The sequence below is a fragment of the Haemaphysalis longicornis genome, unplaced genomic scaffold, assembly GCF_048455015.1.
Source record: "Haemaphysalis longicornis isolate Haplotype H1 unplaced genomic scaffold, Haemaphysalis longicornis Haplotype H1 scaffold_2, whole genome shotgun sequence".
In the NCBI taxonomy this organism is placed as follows: domain Eukaryota; kingdom Metazoa; phylum Arthropoda; class Arachnida; order Ixodida; family Ixodidae; genus Haemaphysalis; species Haemaphysalis longicornis.
The window spans coordinates 38,213,034-38,233,765 of NW_027526295.1; the positions used below are offsets into that span (position 1 = coordinate 38,213,034).

A 20,732-nucleotide genomic window follows, 5' to 3' on the forward strand; every position below is an offset into this window, starting at 1 on the left:
AAAAGAGGGCTAACTGCAAAACACTGCGTCCCAAACAGGTACGTGGGCGACGTAAACAGCTCGTGAAGAGTGGAATTTTCGGTAACGAACTGGAAGAAAAGGTGGCCATTACCCGTCGCCGGAAGTGACGTAGGTGAAGGAGCCGAAGCGGGCGTGCCCGCGCCGGCGGCCGCTCGCAGCAGCCTCAAAATTGTCGTGGTAGCATCCCGTTTCCCGCTGATATTTCCACAGAAGAACGTCGACTGACTTTTCCCCGGGGATAAGGAAGCTACGCGCAATTCGCTGTGCAATCACCCGAGATGAAATAGACTCTGTGCACTTATGTTTACCTTAGAATTCCTGCTCGAGTAGCAGTCCTTCCCGTTGCGAGCAGAAAAGCAGGCCATTTGCTTGTATGATATCCAAAAGCATCTTTGATTAGCCTGTGCCTTAGAAACCGGTCTTTTTTTTAGCGGGAACGAATATAGGACGGGCGGCGACGAATGCCAAACCGTTTTCAGCGTTTTTACGTGCATACAGCTTTCTGAATATTTCAGAGACTTTCACCTAGTTCCACATCGAGCAGAGACTTGTAAGATCGCTTGGCAAGCCTACGATAGCTTCCAAGCTAGACGAAACACTCAAACGCGCAAAAGTTACCTATGTACCGCCATTTCGTGCTTTCACCAGGGGCATGTGCAGTTGATAAGATGTTTACTTTAGGTAGACTAAATGTAACATTCTACAAAATTAAGTACGTTATTTCTCTAATAAAGAAAGTCTAATTTGTCATATAGCAGAGAAGCCCTGTTGTTAGATTTCGCACTTCGCAAAAACGACGGGCTATCTTTTTGCAGATATATTTATTTACATGGGCAAGGCCGGTTTTAGTTCACTTAGCGAGGGAGGACAAGGTAGCACGTAGAACAACTTAAGTTGAGTCGTCACCCTTTGAGTCGTCGTCGCCAGCCTAGATACAACAATATTGGTCTGTAGGTGTGCGGGCGGTCAAGAATTTATAGAATATTTTTGTTCCAGATGCAGCAGGAATGGGTAAAAATATTATTGAGTATGAGTAAAAATATTATTTTTAAACCAGAAGCTTTTGATAACTCCGCAAACATTGCAAGCGCGGGATTAGTTTGTTAGCTTCTGAAAATTGCGGCTATTGTTACAAATGTGGTTTTTTCTAAAACATGTGGTGCTGATAACGATACAGCACGGCGGTGTAGCACAAAAATCCCAACCGAACCCAACTGTGCGCACTGCGGCGCGCCGTGCCAGTCGCCGGACAAGCGGGAGCTCCACTGTACAGGTTCCCCTTCTCTTTCACAGGCCATTCGGAACTTGTTTCGGCGAATTTACGCCAGGTGCAAACGTCGTTTCGCGGAGCTTCTTTGAAAATTTGTAGTTATTGTTTATGTGGGTATCTGGCTTAGAACTTTGTCATGATAACATTTACAGAATAAACAACTCATTCGGATCAAATTTGGGCAAAGAAATATATTAGTGCAACTGGTCTTTGAACTGTTGGCGATTCTCAGTGTCATTCGTAGTCGGTTTTGTGCGACTTGAATGTGGTTATAAATAAGCAGTCTACATATAACCATTCGAAAACATAGATTTCCGGGCAACACAGCACCTGACGTTGGCCACCAGCACTACCGTAATTAGCGACTCGGGATCCTTTTTTGCTGCCAACATGATTTCAAAATTTTTGCCTTTTCAACAAATGTCACGTGAAGTGTATTCATAAAAAACACATTTTCCGGCATTCTTTCTCCCATGTTAGGCAATTCAGAATATTTTGGGTAAGCTTACCAACAATCAACTAGTGTGCTTTTTCTGCTTGAATAAAGAGCGGGATTTGTTTTTAACCATTTTAGCTGGCTATTCACCAAGGTGATCGATGCCTACGAGGAATTACGAGTAGGAGTATATATTGCGTCCAGAGATAAGGTATGCTACCGTTGAAAGGGACCAGTTGCTCGCAACTTATCGAATTAGGCGTGTGGTTATTCAAACACATTCCCAAGTTTTAAGTGATAAATAATGTTGGCCTTTCTTTAATATCGATAATAATTAGATTTATTCGGCGGATGAATAATTGTGCCTATCAAGAAGACTTTATCAAGGTATAATGCGTCAATGAAAACTACATTAATACCGAACGAATAAAATCAACAATAGTAGTTCAAAAAAGGTCCATTGTGTTAAAACTCGTAGTTGTGTCTCGTGTGTTCAATTGAAATTTCGGGGAAAATGTTATTTGAGCAGGAAGGTAATACATCTTTGTCTTTACATGATAAACGTGATCGGCAACAGCAGAAACAAACTCTTCGCAGCAAAATAGAAATGACTTATAGAGATATTAGCTGCGTTTGGGGGAGTCAGAGTCATAATGTTTTGTTCGTAATGCATGGGGTCCTGTTATGATTGAAGAGAATTAAGAGGTGGATAACATGACGTTTTATATAATTTCATATAAAGCAAGGTCGGCGTGGGGAACGTACACATGCGCAGAAAAGTTCTAGTCATGCTTTTAGAGTGACACCAAAGGACAACTAGTAAGCAAATACGACCAAATCGCTTCCTCCTGATATTCGGATGCTATCACCAGGCTAAAGATTGAAATGTTTTACTACGACAAGTACTTCGTTGTTAAGCATTAAGCCGATTTCAAAGTATAGGAGGAAGACTGCCATACCAAGATAGCAAGTTACTTTCCGTCATAACGGTTAAGCTCCTCTACGCTTTTGAATATGGCTGCTGATATTACTAAGAAGGAAGAAATATCAATTGCAGAATAAATGCATTGCCTTGAATACAGCAGTTCAGGAGGGACGTCTGTTGACCCTGAACAATTTGGTTCACTAAGCTGTGCAAGGATGATGTTCTGATTTTCCATTAAAATTTATTCTCTCTCTCTCGGTATCAATGTCGGAGACGGAGCCAGCAGATGGAATTTTCACGTAACATGTGGAATTTTTAAGCATAGTGTCACCCTTAATTTGGCGTGGCGTGCCACTTCCAGTTCCCATTTCGATTGGCTTTCTACGTGTTTCAATTGTGGAAGTGATAGCGTTAGCGGTGCAGGGTCATTTCTTTTGAAGCTAGAAACATTTACTCTCACCGGCCGGCACTTTATTCGGGAATATTTACACAGTCCATATTCTCTTCAAGAAACGTCAATGAAAGGCCGCACCCTGCGTGTAAGTAAAGCAGCTCACGTAGGTGTTTTTTTTTTTCAGTTTGTGCGCATGTTTCATTAAGGTGTACAGTTTGTCTATGAAATAAGAACTTGTTGCGCATGGATGTAACTAATAACATCCACAACAATGGATAGTGAAGCTGTCTCGCAGCGTGCAGCGCAGATACCTTTCGGGTTGTATCGTGGTTATTTTCGTATTCTGTTGCAGATACCTTTTCATGTACGGCTAACGGCCTAATATGGACGTCCACAATTTGTTTCTCAAAATTGAGATCGATGCACCGCTTTCACGATTGGCAAGTTCGATGTAGATCAACATATGTTTGTTTGTGTTAATGCTCAGCGTTTGCAGCAGAAAATACACCTCGGTAAAACTGAATTCTCTACGGCGTTTTTACTAGATCCCGCCTGTGGTCTAGTCAAAACGACCTCAGATTTAGCTGGACACATACCACCAGCAAATACATTGTCACAACAAAAATTTAGTGACAACTACTAATAGCCGCTACATTTTAGCAATTAAATAGGACCAGTCAAATCATGTTTCACATTTTAGAGAGCAAACAAACGCCTCAGTTGACCAGCAAGGAAAAGCATAACATTTTTATGCACATTGCGGTCGCTATTTTAAAATTGCAGGGTAACCGCGTCCACACGTCTTGATTAAAAGTGGGCTGCAAACATGATGTCTGTGAAGACGGGTGCTCCGTACGGTCGAATCCACGTGGCCAAAGAAGTTGGGGCAACAAGCTGTCATTGCAAAATTTCATCCACAATCAGCTAAAAATGGGCTATGTTCTCATGATTATACGCAGTTCAATGAATCAGATGATTCAACGACGACCGTCATTTCAAAATGACTCACACATTGCGCGAGGTTTGGCGCTCTGTCTCCGTCCCCGAAATAACCAACGTGCTGTGAGATTTCTAAGGTGTCCCGGGGATGCACCAGAAACCAGAAATGCATGCATTTACGCCAATACGGGGTCTTTGATAACTTGCAGCCATCGTGTCAAAAATCCGGCTCCCGTGACGCGTTGTACAGCGTCGAAAGTGCACATACGTCGGTCGCTGAACGAATTTGTCAGGAAAAGCGTATCAGGGTTTGGTGAAACTTCATCAATGCTGTTTTTCGTGCCAAGCAACAAGCCGCGACGACAGCTCTTGTTTAAATCGGTGCTTGCAGCACAATGTCTGTGATGATGGCTTGTCCGGAACGTCCACTCCCTGTAGTGAGGAGAAGTCGAGAATTGAGCGGGAGTTGGTACAGCGTTGATGTGAAAGGGTGCCATAAGCAAGAGATTACAGGCAGAGTACGGCTCACAAACTAGCACCGATAGTGCACCTGCGTCGGTCGCTGATACAGTCTGAAGTGACAAAAGTAACAAGATATGGTGAATCCGCTCGCTGAGGCCTTTGCATACCACACTATGATCCAAGTTTGATTACCAGACTCCTGTCACCAAATTTGCTTTCTTTGCCTTGATATTCATTACTCGGGCGAACATTCTCAACCAAAGCTTGGTCACAGCGACGACCGACGCAAGAATTCCCCTTCAGCTTCATCGAAAGAGTTCTGCAAAAAAAAGAGAGCAGCAATAGATTAACTTAGCGAAAATTCGAGATGTCAAACTCTATCGGCCTAAAGCCTTGAACTCTGACTTAGCAGGAGCGCATAGCTACGCTTTAAACTCTCCCCCCTGTGTTTCCTCACGTGTGTATACGTTCTATCTGCCTAAATACGTTGAACTCCGGCTTAGTAGGAGCACTAAGCCCCTTCTCAAACTCGCACTCCTGTGTTCACTGACGGGTGTATAAATTCTTCGGCCTAATGCCTTGAACTCTGGCTTAGCAGGAACATATAGCTCCTCCTTAAACTCGCACTCCTAAGTTCCCTAAGTGTGCATATACTGCTTGAAAACATATCTTAGTTTAATTTCTTCTACTCTGTGTCATGTGATCAAGACTTTCTACTCGAAACAGCTCAGTTTATTTGTCCAGCTAGTGTCGCTTATTTGATATCGGTTCTCACAAATACCAGGAAACGGATGGGCATATATTAGAGCATGCATTCTAGAGACAGACGGCGTGGTGCAGCTGTGCAAAAGTTTGATCCTTATGTCTATGTTTAACGCAGAAGAAACTCGGAGATGGAAATACAGTTCGGTAGCAGTTTGGACGAAGCAGGGTTCTACATAGACGGTGGTAAGTAGCACTTTTTATGTGAGATATAAATTAAATGGAGGGTGAGTTTTCGCGAGATTTTGTGATTTCATGTATGCCAGTGTTATAGTTTTAGCATTTAGTTTATTTTCCGAAGGTGTTTTTAATTAAAACATTAACATTTCGTTAAGAGTCACTATTAATTTCCGCACAGTAAACCTGCAACTGGAATTGGAATAACTCGAACTGGAGTAACTGGATCTGAATAAACCTGCAACAGTTGTTGATGTTGTTACAAAACCTTTATTTAGAAAAAAAGGGAGACGAAAGACACAGAGAAAGAGTCAGAGGATGTTGCTGGCCATGCCAGCTCGGCAGAAGGGGGCCGTTGCCCCCGTTTTCACAAAGTAGAAAAGTGATTCCTGGTCTTAGAGATAGCAATTCACCACCAACTATAGGGGAAGAAGGTGGTCAGGCACAACGACGAGGAGATTATGGGGCGTTGAAATGCTAGGGAGATGTGGTGGTGCGCGACCTGCCTGTGGTAGGCGTGAGTTTGATGTCTTCAGTAGATGCGCGCACTGGAAGAGGAATGCGAAGAGTGGAGAGGACGGTAAGCGAGTGGGAGGCTTTCTGATGTTACACCGTGTATGTTTGGGGGAACGGGGAAGGAACAGGAGGATTGTGGTCCACGTTAGAGCTGCCCATTAGGTCTGTGAGCACCAGGTGTGAAAGCGCAGGCCGTGGCATTAGCCACGTCGTTCCCAGGTGAAAAGACGTGGGTGGGTGTCTACTCGTTGCCTGTAAGGGATAGTGTACAGTCGTGAACAACTGAAATAGAACCACCAATATATGAACCAGAAGACACAAATGGCGCGATTCCTTTCGATGTTCGGCACAGTGCCACGTGTCTTAATAACAGTAATGGAGGAGGGAAATGTGGCATTCGAAAGAGACCAATAGAGCGTCATTATTCGGCCTCCACGAATATTACGTTTCAATGTGACCTGTGCGTGTTCATAATTTCGTGTTCTCATTTCATTTGTTCTTGACGTTACAGCCTTTTGGCAGGACGTGAAGTGCCAGATTGGAAACTCTGACTTGGGCGTGGCGACGTCAGCCTGCTTGGTAGTTAGTCTCAGCGTAAACTGTGAGGGGCTATAGCGGCGTATTGTTCCGTGTTGGTTGATGATGCCAGTTGCCTTGAAGTCAGGAGGACAGTGGCCTTTATGCGCACTATGTCAGCTACGTATGGCCGTTGTCGGTCACAGCGGACGGCGTCGGTTCAGATGGTAGCTGAGTCGTTTGCGCATTTTTGAAGCAAGGGGAGCGTCCGATGCCCTCGGTATCCGATACTGTACGTGCGGTCTGTATGGATAGGAAGCAAATAGGCGCGGTTGTTGCGTGTAGAGCTGTGGATATTTCTTGGGGATATTGGGAGTCTGCGCGACGTGTCAGCCAAGCCTACGTAACAGGTGTTGGCGGGACTGCTATGGTGTAGTCGACGCAGCATGTTATTAATGCGGGCCTCCCTAGACTCGGTAAACGTGTTTGGAGGCCGAGTTGCAGTAGTCGCCCTTTCGAAGTTAGCGCCGAGAAGCCTAGCGCGGTCTTTTGTGACTTCCAAATTAGAGCGTCGATTTTGTGTGCTCTTTTGGTTTGTTGTGATAATTTTCCGTCACATTGTTTTTCAGATGAATGCCACAACTTCACTGGGTACGCTAGCTTCAGCGACTACCAAACGTGCTTGGTGACCGTTGCTCCCTACTATCAGGACAACAGTGAGCTAATTTTCCTCTACTTGCAGTTAATCATTCTCATTACCAACCCCTCATTGCCACTAGCCTAGACTAAAAAACATTATTTAATTTAGGTGGAAATGGGCCGTTTCACGGGGACGTTGAATTTTAATCGCTCTTGTAATGAGACACTCTGTCCTAACAGCAGACCGCGTGCAACCAGCGATTCTGATAACCAATAAATAGCAGTGTGAATGGAAAGGTTTATAAAGCAGTCTTACAACTGACAAGCCTCACTGAAAATAGTTCCCCTGTGCATTAAAGAATCAGCGGCGGAATGTACCAGCGCATATGCCATTGCATACAACAAATTGAAAGCAGAAGAGTCCATCACACTGCATATACGTAAGATATAGGTCGAAATCACTCGTTTTAGGCGGAATATATGCACAGCAGAAAACTGAAAAATTCCCAAATGACACACAGCCATTTGTTCATATCTGGCTGCAAAAAAAGTTATGAACAGCGGACAGAACATTTCAGATTATTTTTTTAATGGCGCGCTTGGTCGAAAATTTTTGCGTCCCATTTAGCAAGCAATGTTCGCAACATTTGCGTCAATGGGGCTAGATGGATTGTCAGTATAATATTTTGGTTGCACTGACACTGGACATTTGCCTTCCCTATTCTGTTGTCACCCTGTGCTGTGTTCTCGTTGCCGCCTTTGTACTTCACGGCTAAAAGGCCTTCTGACATGACCCATTTATTGGTGCTGTTTTATTGTGCGCGGGAGGCATCACTTTTTACGGATGGTGCGCGGATCTTCTTTTGTGTTCCTGTCGCTTTTTTCACGGGATAGGCTGCATGGCCTGTCAAATAATATGGGCTGAATGAGATAGTGGTGAATTTATGCCATAGGAATTATTTTCCTGTTTTAAAAGCTTCCTACAGATGCAAATGTCGTGCACATTGGTCATTGTGCACAGGAACGTGCGCTCGCGTCGAATGACACAGGACGCAATACGAAGAATTCTTGCGAGCGAAATTAGGTCAGTATATCACTGGAAAGAGCGAACGGCAGAAGGAACATACAACCCGCTGCGAACACTGAAGGACAAATGAAAGGCAAGACACCATATAAACTAAGAAAAAAAGGCCGATTTACTTCTCCGAAAGTTGCGTCATCGTAATGGTAACTGATAGAAATAAAGGTCATCAGAGTTTGCTCAATGCACAATAGTCTCGTATCCACACACGATATTTGTCTACGTAAATAGTTGGGAATATTTTTCTTCGCTCACGTTATTAAGTCGTATAACATTGCCCTCTACGGACAAAGGCGGAATATTGATTATGACGTTTACCGCGCCGACTATACAGAGGCGAGGAGGCGCGCCGTAGTGGAGTGCTCCGGATTACGTTTGACCACCTGGAGATTTTTCACATGCGCCGAAGTCTTGAACACACAGGAGTTTTAGCTTGTCGCCTCCATAGGAAAAGGGCCCGCCGCGACCGATGATCGAACCCTTCGTCCTTGGGCTCAGCAGCACAACGCCATAGCCACTGAGCCACTGGGGCGGGTTAAAGGAGGAACCGGAGTGCGCAGTGTCCGAAATACTCTCGTACCTCCAAGGGACAGTTAAAAGCAACTTAACACTTGTGACTCCGGCTTGCCGTCTCTTGAAACTCAGATCTGCAGCTCCAGAGACAGTATTTAGTAAGAAAGCAGATGTGCACGAGGAGCTATGCAAGCTTTTAAAAAAAGTGTATTTTAAGTGCAGAGCACTTTAGGGTCTCACCTTCTCGTGGTTGCTCGCTCGCTGGACCCAAGTAGAGCCACACGGCGCTCCCCCGTAGCGACTGTGTGCGCGGCGTCCCATAGAGGCTTCGAAATCTCAGTCGTTTATATAGTCACAAGCGTTCAAAATTCGTTGGCCCTGGCGCTTGTTATACATCTCCCCGTTGTTTAGCGCAAAGAAAATTGCCGCTACATTTGAGGCAAACTATACCTAATTAACTCGCAGCGCCCGCGTTCATTTAGTTATGAAGGCTGTTTGGGTTGGTTTTTTACGATACGATAGTAAGCAAGACCAAGTGGGAGTGCAAAGCCGGCACGTGGCGGAGGAAAAGCAAGCACAAAAAGAACAGAACTACTTCTGGCGCAGCTGCAGCCAGAGGGTGCGCGACCACTGCGAAGGCGGGAAATTTGAAATGCCTTGGATAGAGATAGACAGAAAGAGAGAGCGAGAGAGAGAACCACTTTATTTTACAACTGGGATTTAGAGGGAAGGGATGGCCGAAGCCCATACGGCTTCGGCGACCGCAAAGGCCCGTGCGGTTAGAGTATCCTGAACCGCCAGGTCCGAGTTCCCCAAGGCCTGTTCCCAGTGGTGGGGCGTGGGGTAGGAGGGAAATGGGTCTTGTGAACACTCACAGGGCGAATGAAAGTGGGTATCACGTTGGTGGCATAGAGGACAGTGTAGTGTTGAAAATTTGTGTGGGTGCGTGTGTGTGAGCGTGGTTGTGTGGAGGACGCCGTGACTTTGTAGGATGCGCAACATAGTGGAGGCACCTTGACTTAGCAACGGGTGCGGTGGGGGATAGTGCCTGCGGAGGAGTCGGTAGTCCTGGACGACTTGTCGATATGTTGGAAGTGCATACCGAGAAGCCGTCGGGGCAAAGTCTTTTCACACACACCGTTGTTAGGCGGAAAAGAGGGTCTGCTCTGGTGGTCAGTGCTCGAGCTTGATGGTGGGCCGCCTCATTACCGCCTATGCCGGTGTGGGCCGGGGTCCACAGCAACAATACCGGTTGGGTGGGGGGCTTTTTCTGCAAGATTTGCAGTGCCACTTTAGAGATGGTGCCCTTGGCAAAGTTGCGAAGTGCTTGTTGGGAATCGGTGAGAATTTTCATGGGCGTGGGGGTTTGTGTGAGGGCGAGGTCCACTGCCGATTCCTCCGCTGTCACCGGGGATTTAGTGAGGATGGTTAAGCAATTGGTTGGTGCATCCGCGAGTGAGGTAAGCACTACTGCAACGAAGACTTCCTTGGGGTGGTACGGTGCTGCGTCCACGTACAGCGTGTGCTCCGAGGGTGGGTAGTTTGTGTTGTGGTGTTGTGCTCTAGACTGTCGCCTGGCCAAATGGAAGGTTTGGTGCACGTTTTGAGGAATTGGACTGATCGTGATAAGTTAACGTAGGTCGTTTGGTATGACCTGAGGAGGGTCGAGGGGCATTGGTGGGTTGAGGTTAATCCACTGGAGGATCCTTCGCCCAGGGATGGATTGAGACAATCTGTTCATCTGAGCTGTTCTGTGGGCCTCAACAAGTTCGTCAACGGTGTTATGGACACCCAGGGCGAGAAGTCTCGCAGTGCAGTCTGAGCGGGGGGGGGGGGGGGGGGGGGCAGTATCAGCGCGGCTCTGTAGGTTTTGTGGAGTAGCGCGTCTAAGTAGTTTTTTTTGGCTTGCGGTAGATTCCGTATGATAGATGGTAGCAGAAACGGCTTATTATGAAGCTTTGCACCAGTCGGAGGCGTTCCATTTCTGATATTCCATGGTGTCTGTTTGTTATTCGTTTTATGAGTCCGATGGTCTTTAGAGTGTGATTTCGAAGGAGAGCGTTGTGTGAGGATTCTGCTTCTATTTGCTTGAATCGTAAGGCCTAAGATGCGTAAGTTACATGTGAAATGGGGTGGTTAATAATTGCTATATGGATGGTGTGCTTGGCGGGGGATTTTGTTGTTGGAGGGCTTAGGATTAAGAGTTTGGATTTGTGCACAGGGCATGTGAGACCGGCTTGTTGTGTTGTGTGTGCGACTGTCGTTGTTCCAAGTTGGAGGACTTGCTCGATATGTGCGTCGCACCGCGGGGTACCCACAGTGTAATGTCGTCTGCGTATATTGTGGATCTGAGTTCCGGTATGTTTTCCAGGCTGCGTGCAGTGGGCATCATTGCCAGATTGAAAAGCAGGGCTTAAAGGACAGCGCCTTGAGGAGTGCCTCTCGCTGGCTTTCGAAAGGTTACAAAAAAGAGTGGGCCTAATCTGAGCGTGCAGTTCTTTCAGTGAGAAAAGTCAGCACCTACATGTGTGTGCGTTGCCCTAGGTTGAGAGATGTGATCACTTGTAGTACTGCTGCATGGGAGATGTGATCAAAGGCCTTGTGTAGGTGTAAGGTGAGGATCTCGGCATTGTCTTTTTTGGAAGGAGCGTGGATTATGTGGTAAATTCGATTGTGCGCGTGTTGAGTTGATAGCCCTGCGCGAAACCCTATGAGGTTGGGTGAGAGAAGGTCTTGTTCAAGGTGTCTCGTTATTTTGGTATGCATTATGTGCTCGAGAAGTTTTCCTTAGCAGGACGTAAGGTAAATTTGACGGAGGTTTTTCTAATTTGATCGGTATTGAAGGTGTAGGGATTAGAGAGATGTTAGAGTCTTTCCATGTGTTTGCAAGGGTCCGTGCAGTCCAGTGGTGGTTGAAGAGTGTCGTGATTGCGTCGAGGGCTTGATCTTCAAGGCGTCTTAGTATCTTGTTGGTGATTTTGTCGGAGCCGGGAGCTGTTAAGCGTCAGAGCCTAAAAAGGGCACTGTGTACCTCTGCCTCGGTGATTTCTGTGTCTAGTGTGGGGTTTGGGTCGCCTAGATATATTGGGTCGGGTGGGGAGGTATCCGCTGCTGAGGGGATGTACATGCTGCGTAGGGGGGGCCTGCTTATGCAGTAGTTGGGTTATGCGCTGCGTAGTGCGTGATTTAGAAGGGGCGGGGTCCATGAGTTGCCGGAGGAGGGCCCAGGTGCGCACCATAGACAGTCCTCCCCTCATTTCGTCGCATACTTGGTGCCACTGTGCTCGGGTTAGTCGCGCGGCATGTTCTATGATCTCCCTATGTAATTGGGCAAGGCGTTTTTTGAAGACCTATCTGTGTTTGCGGGTTCTCCAACGGCGTTTTATGCTGCGGTACGCCTCCCACAAATGCTGTATGCGTAAATCGGCGTAGGAAACTGGTATTTCGGTATCAACAAGTTTTTCGTTATCTTCCTTTGCCTGCATTATTTGGTTGAGCCACAGTTCTAGCTCTTCGTCCGTTTGGTTGGATGGCGGTGAAACGTTTAGGGTTGAGGTGCGGAAACCGTCCCAATCACTGATGTGTTTTTGTTGCGGTTTTTTATTAGGACAGATTTGTATAAATCTGCCTGTACAAATACGAGATCAGGTGTTGTGTTCCTTTGTGCGCTATTGCCTATGCGCGTGGGTATGTACGTTTCGTTGTATGGAGTCAGCTGTAGTTTTTGTATTGTTTCAAAAAAGTCGGCCTTTTTTTGTTGTTCGCGTGTAGCCCCATGCCACGTGTGGGGCATTGAAATTCCCCATCACCAGGAGGGGTTGACTGCCTGCTTCTCGTAGTGCTTCCATGAGGACGTGTTTGAAGTTGTGTTGGGTGTTTTTTTGGAGAGCTGTATAGATTGAGCAAGTGTAATTTGCTGCGGTCGGGTTGGAGAGGACATAGCGTGACGCAGTTATGTGGAATAATAATATTTTAAAACACCCCATGTTCGGCGCTTATGTTGCGTTGTACAAGTGTCAAGTGTTGCTATTTGGGCGTTTTGAAAGGTCTCGTATTGTTAGTTTCACTATAATACCTGTTTCTTGCAGTGCTATAACCCTGGGGGATTATGAATGATTGACAGGTGTGTTTGGAGGGCGGGGCGTTTGTCGCGATAGCCTCTACAATTCCATTTACAGGCAGCGTGTTTTAAAGGTCGGCATCTGCTTCCATTTCGATTGGTAGAGGGCTACTGGCAGATGGGTCGGGTGTTTGCATCGCTAGTCGTTGTGGCCGAAGTTCTTTCATGCATGTAAGTAGTTCATTGTGTAGAGCCGTTACAGATTCCTGCATGGTGGCTTGTGCCGCCTTGACTGATCCGTGAAGTTGTAACTATTCTTGTCGTTGTGTTCGTAGTTCTTCGGCGATATCGATTGACACTGCAGAATTTGCACTCTCTGTTGTTGCCCTTCGTTTGAGTGGTGGTGATTTTGTGTGGGAGGGTTGGTGAGATGATTGTTGGTTGCATGTCTCTTCTTCAGAAGATGAGTGTAGTTGATGTCTCAGTAAGAGATTCTGTTCTTTCAGCTGGGCGTTTTCTTGCCGCAGTTTGAGAATTTCAGCTCGTAGGGCCTATATTTCTTTGATAAGTGCCTGGTGTGCATTGGTTTGAGTTGTTTGGGGTTGTGTTTTCGGAGGCGTGTTGAGTACGGGTTTCGGAAGGCCTTGGTGCTCATCTGCATGTTACTGCCTTGAGATGATTGGCTGGGCGAATGTTGAAGGGCATCTCTGTACGTCAAATATTTATGGTTGGGGTCTTGCTTCTTTGTGGAGTTTTCTCTTGCTTGGGGTTGGTGCTCAGCCTTGAAGTCTAGGGCGACGATGGGTGGTTGGTGGGGACGTCGTGGTTAGAAGCGGCGGGGACAACACGATGCTCCGGTGAGGTGGGAGTCTGCGCAGAGTATGCAGTTAGGGTTGCACGGGTGGTTTTTTGTTGGTGGGGTGGAGCCGCACTTGGTGCATCAAGGTGTAGGGGGCGGGGGGGGTAGACATCCTGTCTGTACCCAGGTCGCCAGCAGTTAGGGCAGGCTTCGGATTTCCTCTTGAAAGGGTAGCAGCGTACGATCGCTGCCCTGTAGCGTACCCAGAATGGTATTGTTGTTCCGTTGAAGAGTATTACACCAATGAAGAGTTTTGAAGTCTTTTGGCATCCATTATGTGAAGCGCTGGGTTGTAGTCAGTTAGGCTTCTGAGTATTGTGCTTCCATCGTCCTCTGTTGGGGCATTGAATATGACGACAACACATGTGTTGGACGGTGGGGGGATGTTGTTGGAGAGGAGGTAGGTTGCTACTTGTTATTGAAGGGTCGTTAGTTGGAGGTATAGCTTGGCTCGCACTTGTGACGGGGTAGTGATCACGATGAAGTTAGATTTCTAATTGATTGGGAGTTTATCCTCATTGTTGAATGATGTTTGCTTCCCTTCGGACGAGGTCTGCAAGGGATGCTGCAGGAACGGTTTGGAGGTCCAGGCCACCTTGGGGTCGTAGCACGATTTTGATGTCGCCTTCTCGCAGAGGTTCTGCAGGCCGAGGTAGTTTCTGTTTAGGCTGTTGTCTGGGCTTGCGGACGTGCTCAACGGTCATGGTGCTGTGCATGAGTTCTTGGTTGAGAATAGCTGACTGCGGGCGTTTTGGAGGTTCAGTGTTTTGGCTTGACAGCAGATGCGAACCCATCCAGGTTTATCTAGGGTTGCTGGGTCTATTGGTTGTCATTATACGTGTATTCCATGGCGTGGTGTGAAATCATGGAGGGTAGTGGGTGCAGGCGATGTGCGTCGGGCCGAGCGAGCGTCCGCGTTGTTGGCAAAACCGGCAGGCGCCGCTGCCGAAGTGAGCGGCTGCGGCGAACGCAGCTACCGCGTGGCGGCCGCGTCGTCAGGAAGGGGGGGGGGGGGGGAAGGGGGGAAAGGAACGCTAGGCCTACTTTGAAGCTCCGAGGTGGCAGAGTGAAAACCGCTTGTTGTGCAAGTTTCGATGATCTAAGCTCACCTTGGTTGGTATGCGGTGATAGCGGGCGTCTAGCTGGTCATGTTGTCGCTCGTTTTCGGGGGCTAAATTGATTCGTTGAGGGCATGGGCGATGTCGAAGCGGGAGCGATGTGAAGAGACGTCCACTCGCTTTTGCCACCTGGCGGCCTACGAAATGCGTTGGACAAACCTCTGCTGAATTCACCAGGAGAGGAATGGGACAGGGCGGCGAAGAGCGTGATGGGTGGTAAGAATGAGCTGATAACGGCGTCACAGGCCATTATGGCAAATCACTGCTCTCTGTTTCCGACAGTTTTCACGTTGAGTGGAGCGGCTTGATTTTAAATGCAGAGGATTTCAGTAACTCACGATGTCACTCGGTTGACGTCCGTAGTCCGCACCGTCGTTGTCCCTACTATATAAAAAAAGACTATCCGGCACCCGGTTTCGATCCCTCGACCCTGCGGGCGGAACGCAATGTACATGGTGCTCGACCCACTGCGCCACAAAGCCGACACAGAATGGGACGCTACGAACGCGCCTTATATCGTTGACTCATTCAAATTACTGCTGACGAGCGCTCTCTCGTCAGCAGTTGCCACAAGTGCAACAACATTAACGTAACGCAAACTACTTAACGTCGTGCGCCCCCGGAAATACTCTGCATTTGATCGTGCCCCTCGCGAGGGGGATGTTTCACTGCGTCTTCTCTCGGTCGCGGGACCCGTGGCGCCATCTGGCGGAGGCGCGGCACAACTCGTAGCACTTTGAAAAGATGCGGCGCCAGCCAGCTGTGTGTGTGCGTGCCGCACTTGTACAAATGGCGAGTGCATTGGCTGCCCACAGAGCAAAGCATTCGTGCAAGTCAGCCGTTGCAGTCAGTCAGTCAGTCAGTCAATCAGTCAGTCAGTCAGTCAGTCAGTCAGTTAGTTAGCTAGTTAGTTAGTTAGGAACTCCGCAAGCATTTGCGTTTCTTGCTTTTTTTCTGCCTTCGTTACCCAACACAGTCCTTGTATTTCTTAATGAGCTTCACAACTTTGCAGAGGAAAAGGCAACGTAGTGTTTCTGTTTTGATGCTCCACTGATGTTACCTGCCAGAAGCATTTGCATTGTGATTCTACAATTTCTATATGTTTTATTCTCACTCACGAAGCGTGTTGCGAGGAAAAAGAGTACCAGGCACATTAACTTAAGCGTATCTTAAACCAATCCGTTTGTTGTAGCTGAATAAAAAACAAACGTATTTACAGCGACGTTATAGGCTGTCAACTCGCATTCACAGAGAATCCCGACATAATTTCTTAAATAAAGTCACTTAACCATTTTCCCCGGCCCCCCGAAATTGGCAGCACTCCCGGTAGATCATATTTGATTTTGTCGCGAGCCGAACGAGATGGTAGGAGATTAAACCTGTGCTTCATTTCTTACGGGCGTCGGTAGTCTGCCCATGTGGCGGCTTCCCCGTAATTTGGCATGACATCAAGGACCTATTACCGCAATCATAACTAAGTTTAAATTGGACCAAACCTATACTTTACAGATAATTTATAGTAAGCATGAGTCGGTAGCTGCGAAGCCTGTGCGGTGAGAAGCTCAACGGAGAAGCCACAATTCCTTATCCCCTCCAACTCCCCACATTTGACCGAATAAAAAAAATCTCGGTTCAAGAGTTCTTATTTCACGTGTATATTGTTTCGTCATAGGTGGCAACAAAAATAGAATGGGTTAGGGCCAAATAGGGTTCAAAGGAACAGTTTTTCCCCGGTACTTTAAGTTTATTTTTTGGTGGACGATTATTGAGAAACACCATCGCATACACACTGCGAATATTGTGTCATGTGCAGCCTAGAAGGAATAACACCGTCGCCGATAAAGAAAATATTATAAAATGTGGGTTGTTGCTTCGGTGTTTTGGGTCCTTCGGAGGATTAATTTAGGTGGCTCCGACGAAGTCCCACTCAGCCTAGACATCTAAGCGGCTGTCCGCCTGAAACAAATCCAAAAGTCGTTACCTTCATCGAGGTCGATGTGCTACCTTGAATCTCCAGACTTCTGCAGGAAAAAAAGAAACAGGTAAAGGTACGTTTTCTGTAAGTGTCGGGGTATCAGTTTTATGTCGAGGGGCGTGCTATTACCTTTACTACCGCCTGTGTATCTGCTCCAGCGGCGGCTGAGTTTCTTCTGGGATCCCTCAAATAACCGTGTGTTCGATACGCAGTGTCGTAAACGTTCATTCACGACCAACAAGAACCAGAGGAAAGCATTCCTTGCTGCGTGGAAGGCTGAACTAGACTAAGTGTGGTAAAGGGGGCGAAGGGTGCTCTGTGCGATCAGGCGGTTTTTATGCTAGGCGTAGTTCTTCGGCCAAATTCACTTTGCGTGGGCAAGGATTTCGGACGCACGTTGTGTGGCCACTACGTAATTGTAACTCCGGCGGAGGCCCCCATCAAAGGTACACGTTTTCTTCAGTGCGTTTCGCCTTTTACGATGCAGTGTATTCGCTACCTATTTCGCTCTAAAACAAGCAAATATGACGTATATTCAAAGGAATAACTGTTCGGAGAAGCGTGTACAAAAAAGGCATAGTTGTCTCCTTTCAGTGTATGTGAATGTGTGGGCACTGCTGAATGCGTGTTTAGGTGCACGTGTTTTGGCGAGTACGTCGGCTTCCTTTGTTACCAATGCGGAAATGGCATCGACATAATGCTGGCACACTTGCCTGCATGGCCGGTTGTCTATCTACTTTGACTTTTTTAGAGCCGCACTGAGCGTTTAGAGATACGCGGAGATGAATAAAAACAAACTACCGTGGGTCCGCAGTTTTTTCATAGGTTCTAGCGTAGGCTGGTTTCACTACTCGTCCTTCATCTGACGCAAGACAGCTGGCGAGTGTAACCGAGCTGCTCCTCCGATAACCCCCCCCCCCCTCCACCTATGTCCGCTTTGCCTTGCCTGATATTTATGTGTGTAGTGCGACCACTAATTTATTTATTTATTTTTGCTTCACAGTCACCCTAAAGGCCATTCGGGAAGCGTGTTACATAGGGTGAACGTTAGATTGTGGAAACACACAGCAGGGCGTAAATCTACGTGCTACAGCTTCTTCAGTAATTTCATTTTCTGTGGAAATGCCGGCGTTTGGCAAAATAGCATTTGCAGAAAGGCAGGGCATTGTTCCTTGACCCGTTGCCTAATGGCTGATTTTCAATCACTCTGTGCAACCCTTCCAATGACTTCACTGGGCCTGTGGATGACGTTTCAACCAGCGCAGCAGTCTGCTTAGTGAAAGGGGTCGCATTAGCGTGTGGTTTAGAGCAGGCAATGTTTCAAGCAATTTCAAAAACTTTGGTGTTGTGATTTAAATGCCCTTATTCGTCATTTTCAATCATAAACATAACAACTTCTGAAGGTATTACTACTGCGCATTCCTTTCCGCATGATCTAGAGAAAAATGTTGCCGACATATTTGTTATAGCTAATCTCCCATTCTGGTAGATCATCACCTATTTGGTGTCTTTTGCAGTGTGTATACTGTGGGTCATCAAGCCGCTGGTGAACCAAATTCCTAAGCCCTGCATGGATGCATTTCGTGTTGCCTGCGGTGAAGGATACCGTGACTACAGCGACGAGATGTGCCAGACTGGCTAAAAAATGCAACTGGAGATGGCGAACAAAAGAGGACGCCTGTGCAAAAGATTGAATTTGATGCCCGATGGCAGCGGTTGTTTTTATGTTTATTTGGTTCGGGCCTATAAAAGAAAATAAAAATACTTTCTTTAACTTCTTTATGAATTGACGAGTCGTTTTTTGTATTTATTTATTTTATTATTTATTTATTTTTATGTATACTAAGGTCTCTTCGGGGGGCAAAGAAGCTGGGATTCGTAATGAAACATTGTGTCAGCATACGCCAAGGAAAAACAATACGCACGCACAGAAAAAATTCAGAAAACAATTTTTACAATGAAAGCAAAAGGGCGAACTTAATTTCGCATAAAAAATCATCGGCCCCTCAACTTTCTGAAGAACGAGCAGCGAAAATGGGGTTTGTGTCACCTCAATCGACGCACCTATCCAAAACGCCTTTCTTGGTATTTACGGTGGAGCATACTTCCAAGTTAATTACTTGAACAAAACATGAAAGAAATAAGAGTTCTTATAGACAATAGTCTTTCCAGGGTTACTCAAACGCAAAAAAAAATTATTTCTCTCTGTCTGTGTGCCTGTCTGCTTATCTGTCAATCTGTCTGTCTGCCTGTCGGTCCGTCACACACAGCCACCCAGCCAAATGTTGAAATCAATTATTGAGGGTCACGTTTATTTAGGAAAACATCAGCAATCCATTAAATCATTAAATATGCTCTATATGTGTCAAAAGTCTCCAGCAAAAAGGTAAACTTAGGGTTAGTTGAGGAACAATGTGAATACATAACTGGCGTTTGCAGTGTTTATTTAAATAAAATCAGCTTGATACACGAGTTTTCCGGGAATCATAAAACGTGTTGCTTGAAAGAAATGTTTTAACGGCGAGATGCAGACACGGCTGCCGCCCAGACCTCCCACTGGTGGCTCCACTGCTAAGTCTCAAGAGTCGCACCAGATGGCATGCAGCAGGACGAACGCGGCTAAACTGAACACAGAAAACCTCTAATGGATGGGAACCTTAGAGGTATACTAATGACTCTAGAGGAAAAGCTGCCAGGCCAGCCCGTATATTGAACCGTGCTAAACCCTTGCAGTTAATACTACTGACTTGCAAAACCCGAGCGCAGCCATGATGCCACCCTTAATGCCAGGCCCACTGTATTTTTACTTGCCAAAGTTGATGGCAGTAATGAGTATTCACCTGACAACATACGCATTCCATCATGACAGCCTCCGCTGCAGTAAACGCGCATATGCGCAGAGAGGTGCTCGGATAACTTTCGTGTGTCAAAACGTTGCATGAAGTTGTTTGTATAGTACGTAGCCAACTTTTGCGCCATGTTAACGCGCTAGATGCAGTGACAAAGTCCCCGCAACATAGAAAGGTAGCGCGTAGAGTAGCGCGTGCTTCGCACGTTCGGAGGTAGGTTAAGCGGACGCGTTTTTAAAGCGAAGCTTAACTACTTTCGTCCAGTGGTGTCGCAGAGGAGGCGCAAGTTATCATTTCGACCAAAGGCAAAACACCCAACACACCCAACAGCCAACACGGCAACACACCCCTCCAAGCGCGTCGCTCGATTCCCTGAGTCCGCTGCCGGCGCTGCCCACAAGGCCTCATTTTAAGTCGTTCTGCTAACATTGCGGCCAGTCCCGTCGCCGCGGCGACGGAGCGGCCGCTCGGCTCATCTACAGCCGACCAAATCCACAGCCTCCCACCCATGCGCGGCTGGGTTATAGTGAACTAGAAAAAAACTACCACCTCACCTGGCGGGAACCCCTGTGTAGATGCGACGCATAGGGTGTTCACGTTGCAGCGTTGGACCGCGGAGGAACGGCGCTGGAACGATGGAACGGAGCGGCGCAGGCACCGCGTTTTATAGCGCGCATAACGGTGAGGGGACGCGCCGGCGCCAGTGCGTCTCTCGCGGATATGACGTAACACAATCCAACACAATCCACTTTAATATAATCCAATCCCAATCCAATCCAATCCAAGCCCAGCCAATCCAAGCCAACCCAATCGAATCCAATACAATGCCCCTCGCGAGAGAGTGTTCGCTATCGGAGAGGAGAGGGGGTGAGCGGCGGAGAGCGAAGCTGGCGCGGCGAGGAGAATGGGGGAGGGGCGGACGCTGACAACAACGACGCCGACGCCGGATGGAGGGACAAGGCGGGTGAATGAGATGCGTGGCATCTAAAAGGCAATGTGACCCATCTTGCACCACGATCGCCGTGAGAGAAAGCCGCTCTCGCCGAGAATGAAAGCGAGGCCGGTCCTCCTTCTGTTAGCGTTGCACGGTACCGAACAGCTCTGAGCCGTGGTCGGCAATACAGCTACACCAAATGTTAACCGAGCGAAACCAAGACTCAGCCAGACTACGCCAAGCTTTTGCTTTGCATATCCAAGGTTAGCTGAGCTACGCCCCTTCA

At 47.2% G+C, this 20,732-nt stretch overlaps 1 protein-coding gene across 1 annotated transcript in view; it reads left to right on the forward strand.

Annotated features, from left to right (window-relative positions):
* LOC144167064 (uncharacterized) overlaps positions 1-18,401 on the forward strand; it is a 38,852-nt gene extending 20,451 nt beyond the window's left edge. Inside the window, exons 3-5 of the mRNA XM_077696455.1 lie at positions 5,328-5,395; positions 7,048-7,134; positions 18,181-18,401. Coding sequence (XP_077552581.1) covers positions 5,328-5,395; positions 7,048-7,134; positions 18,181-18,305 — 280 coding nt within the window. The 3' untranslated portion in view covers positions 18,306-18,401. The remainder of the gene's footprint in view (positions 1-5,327; positions 5,396-7,047; positions 7,135-18,180) is intronic.
* Positions 18,402-20,732: the final 2,331 nt, after the last annotated feature.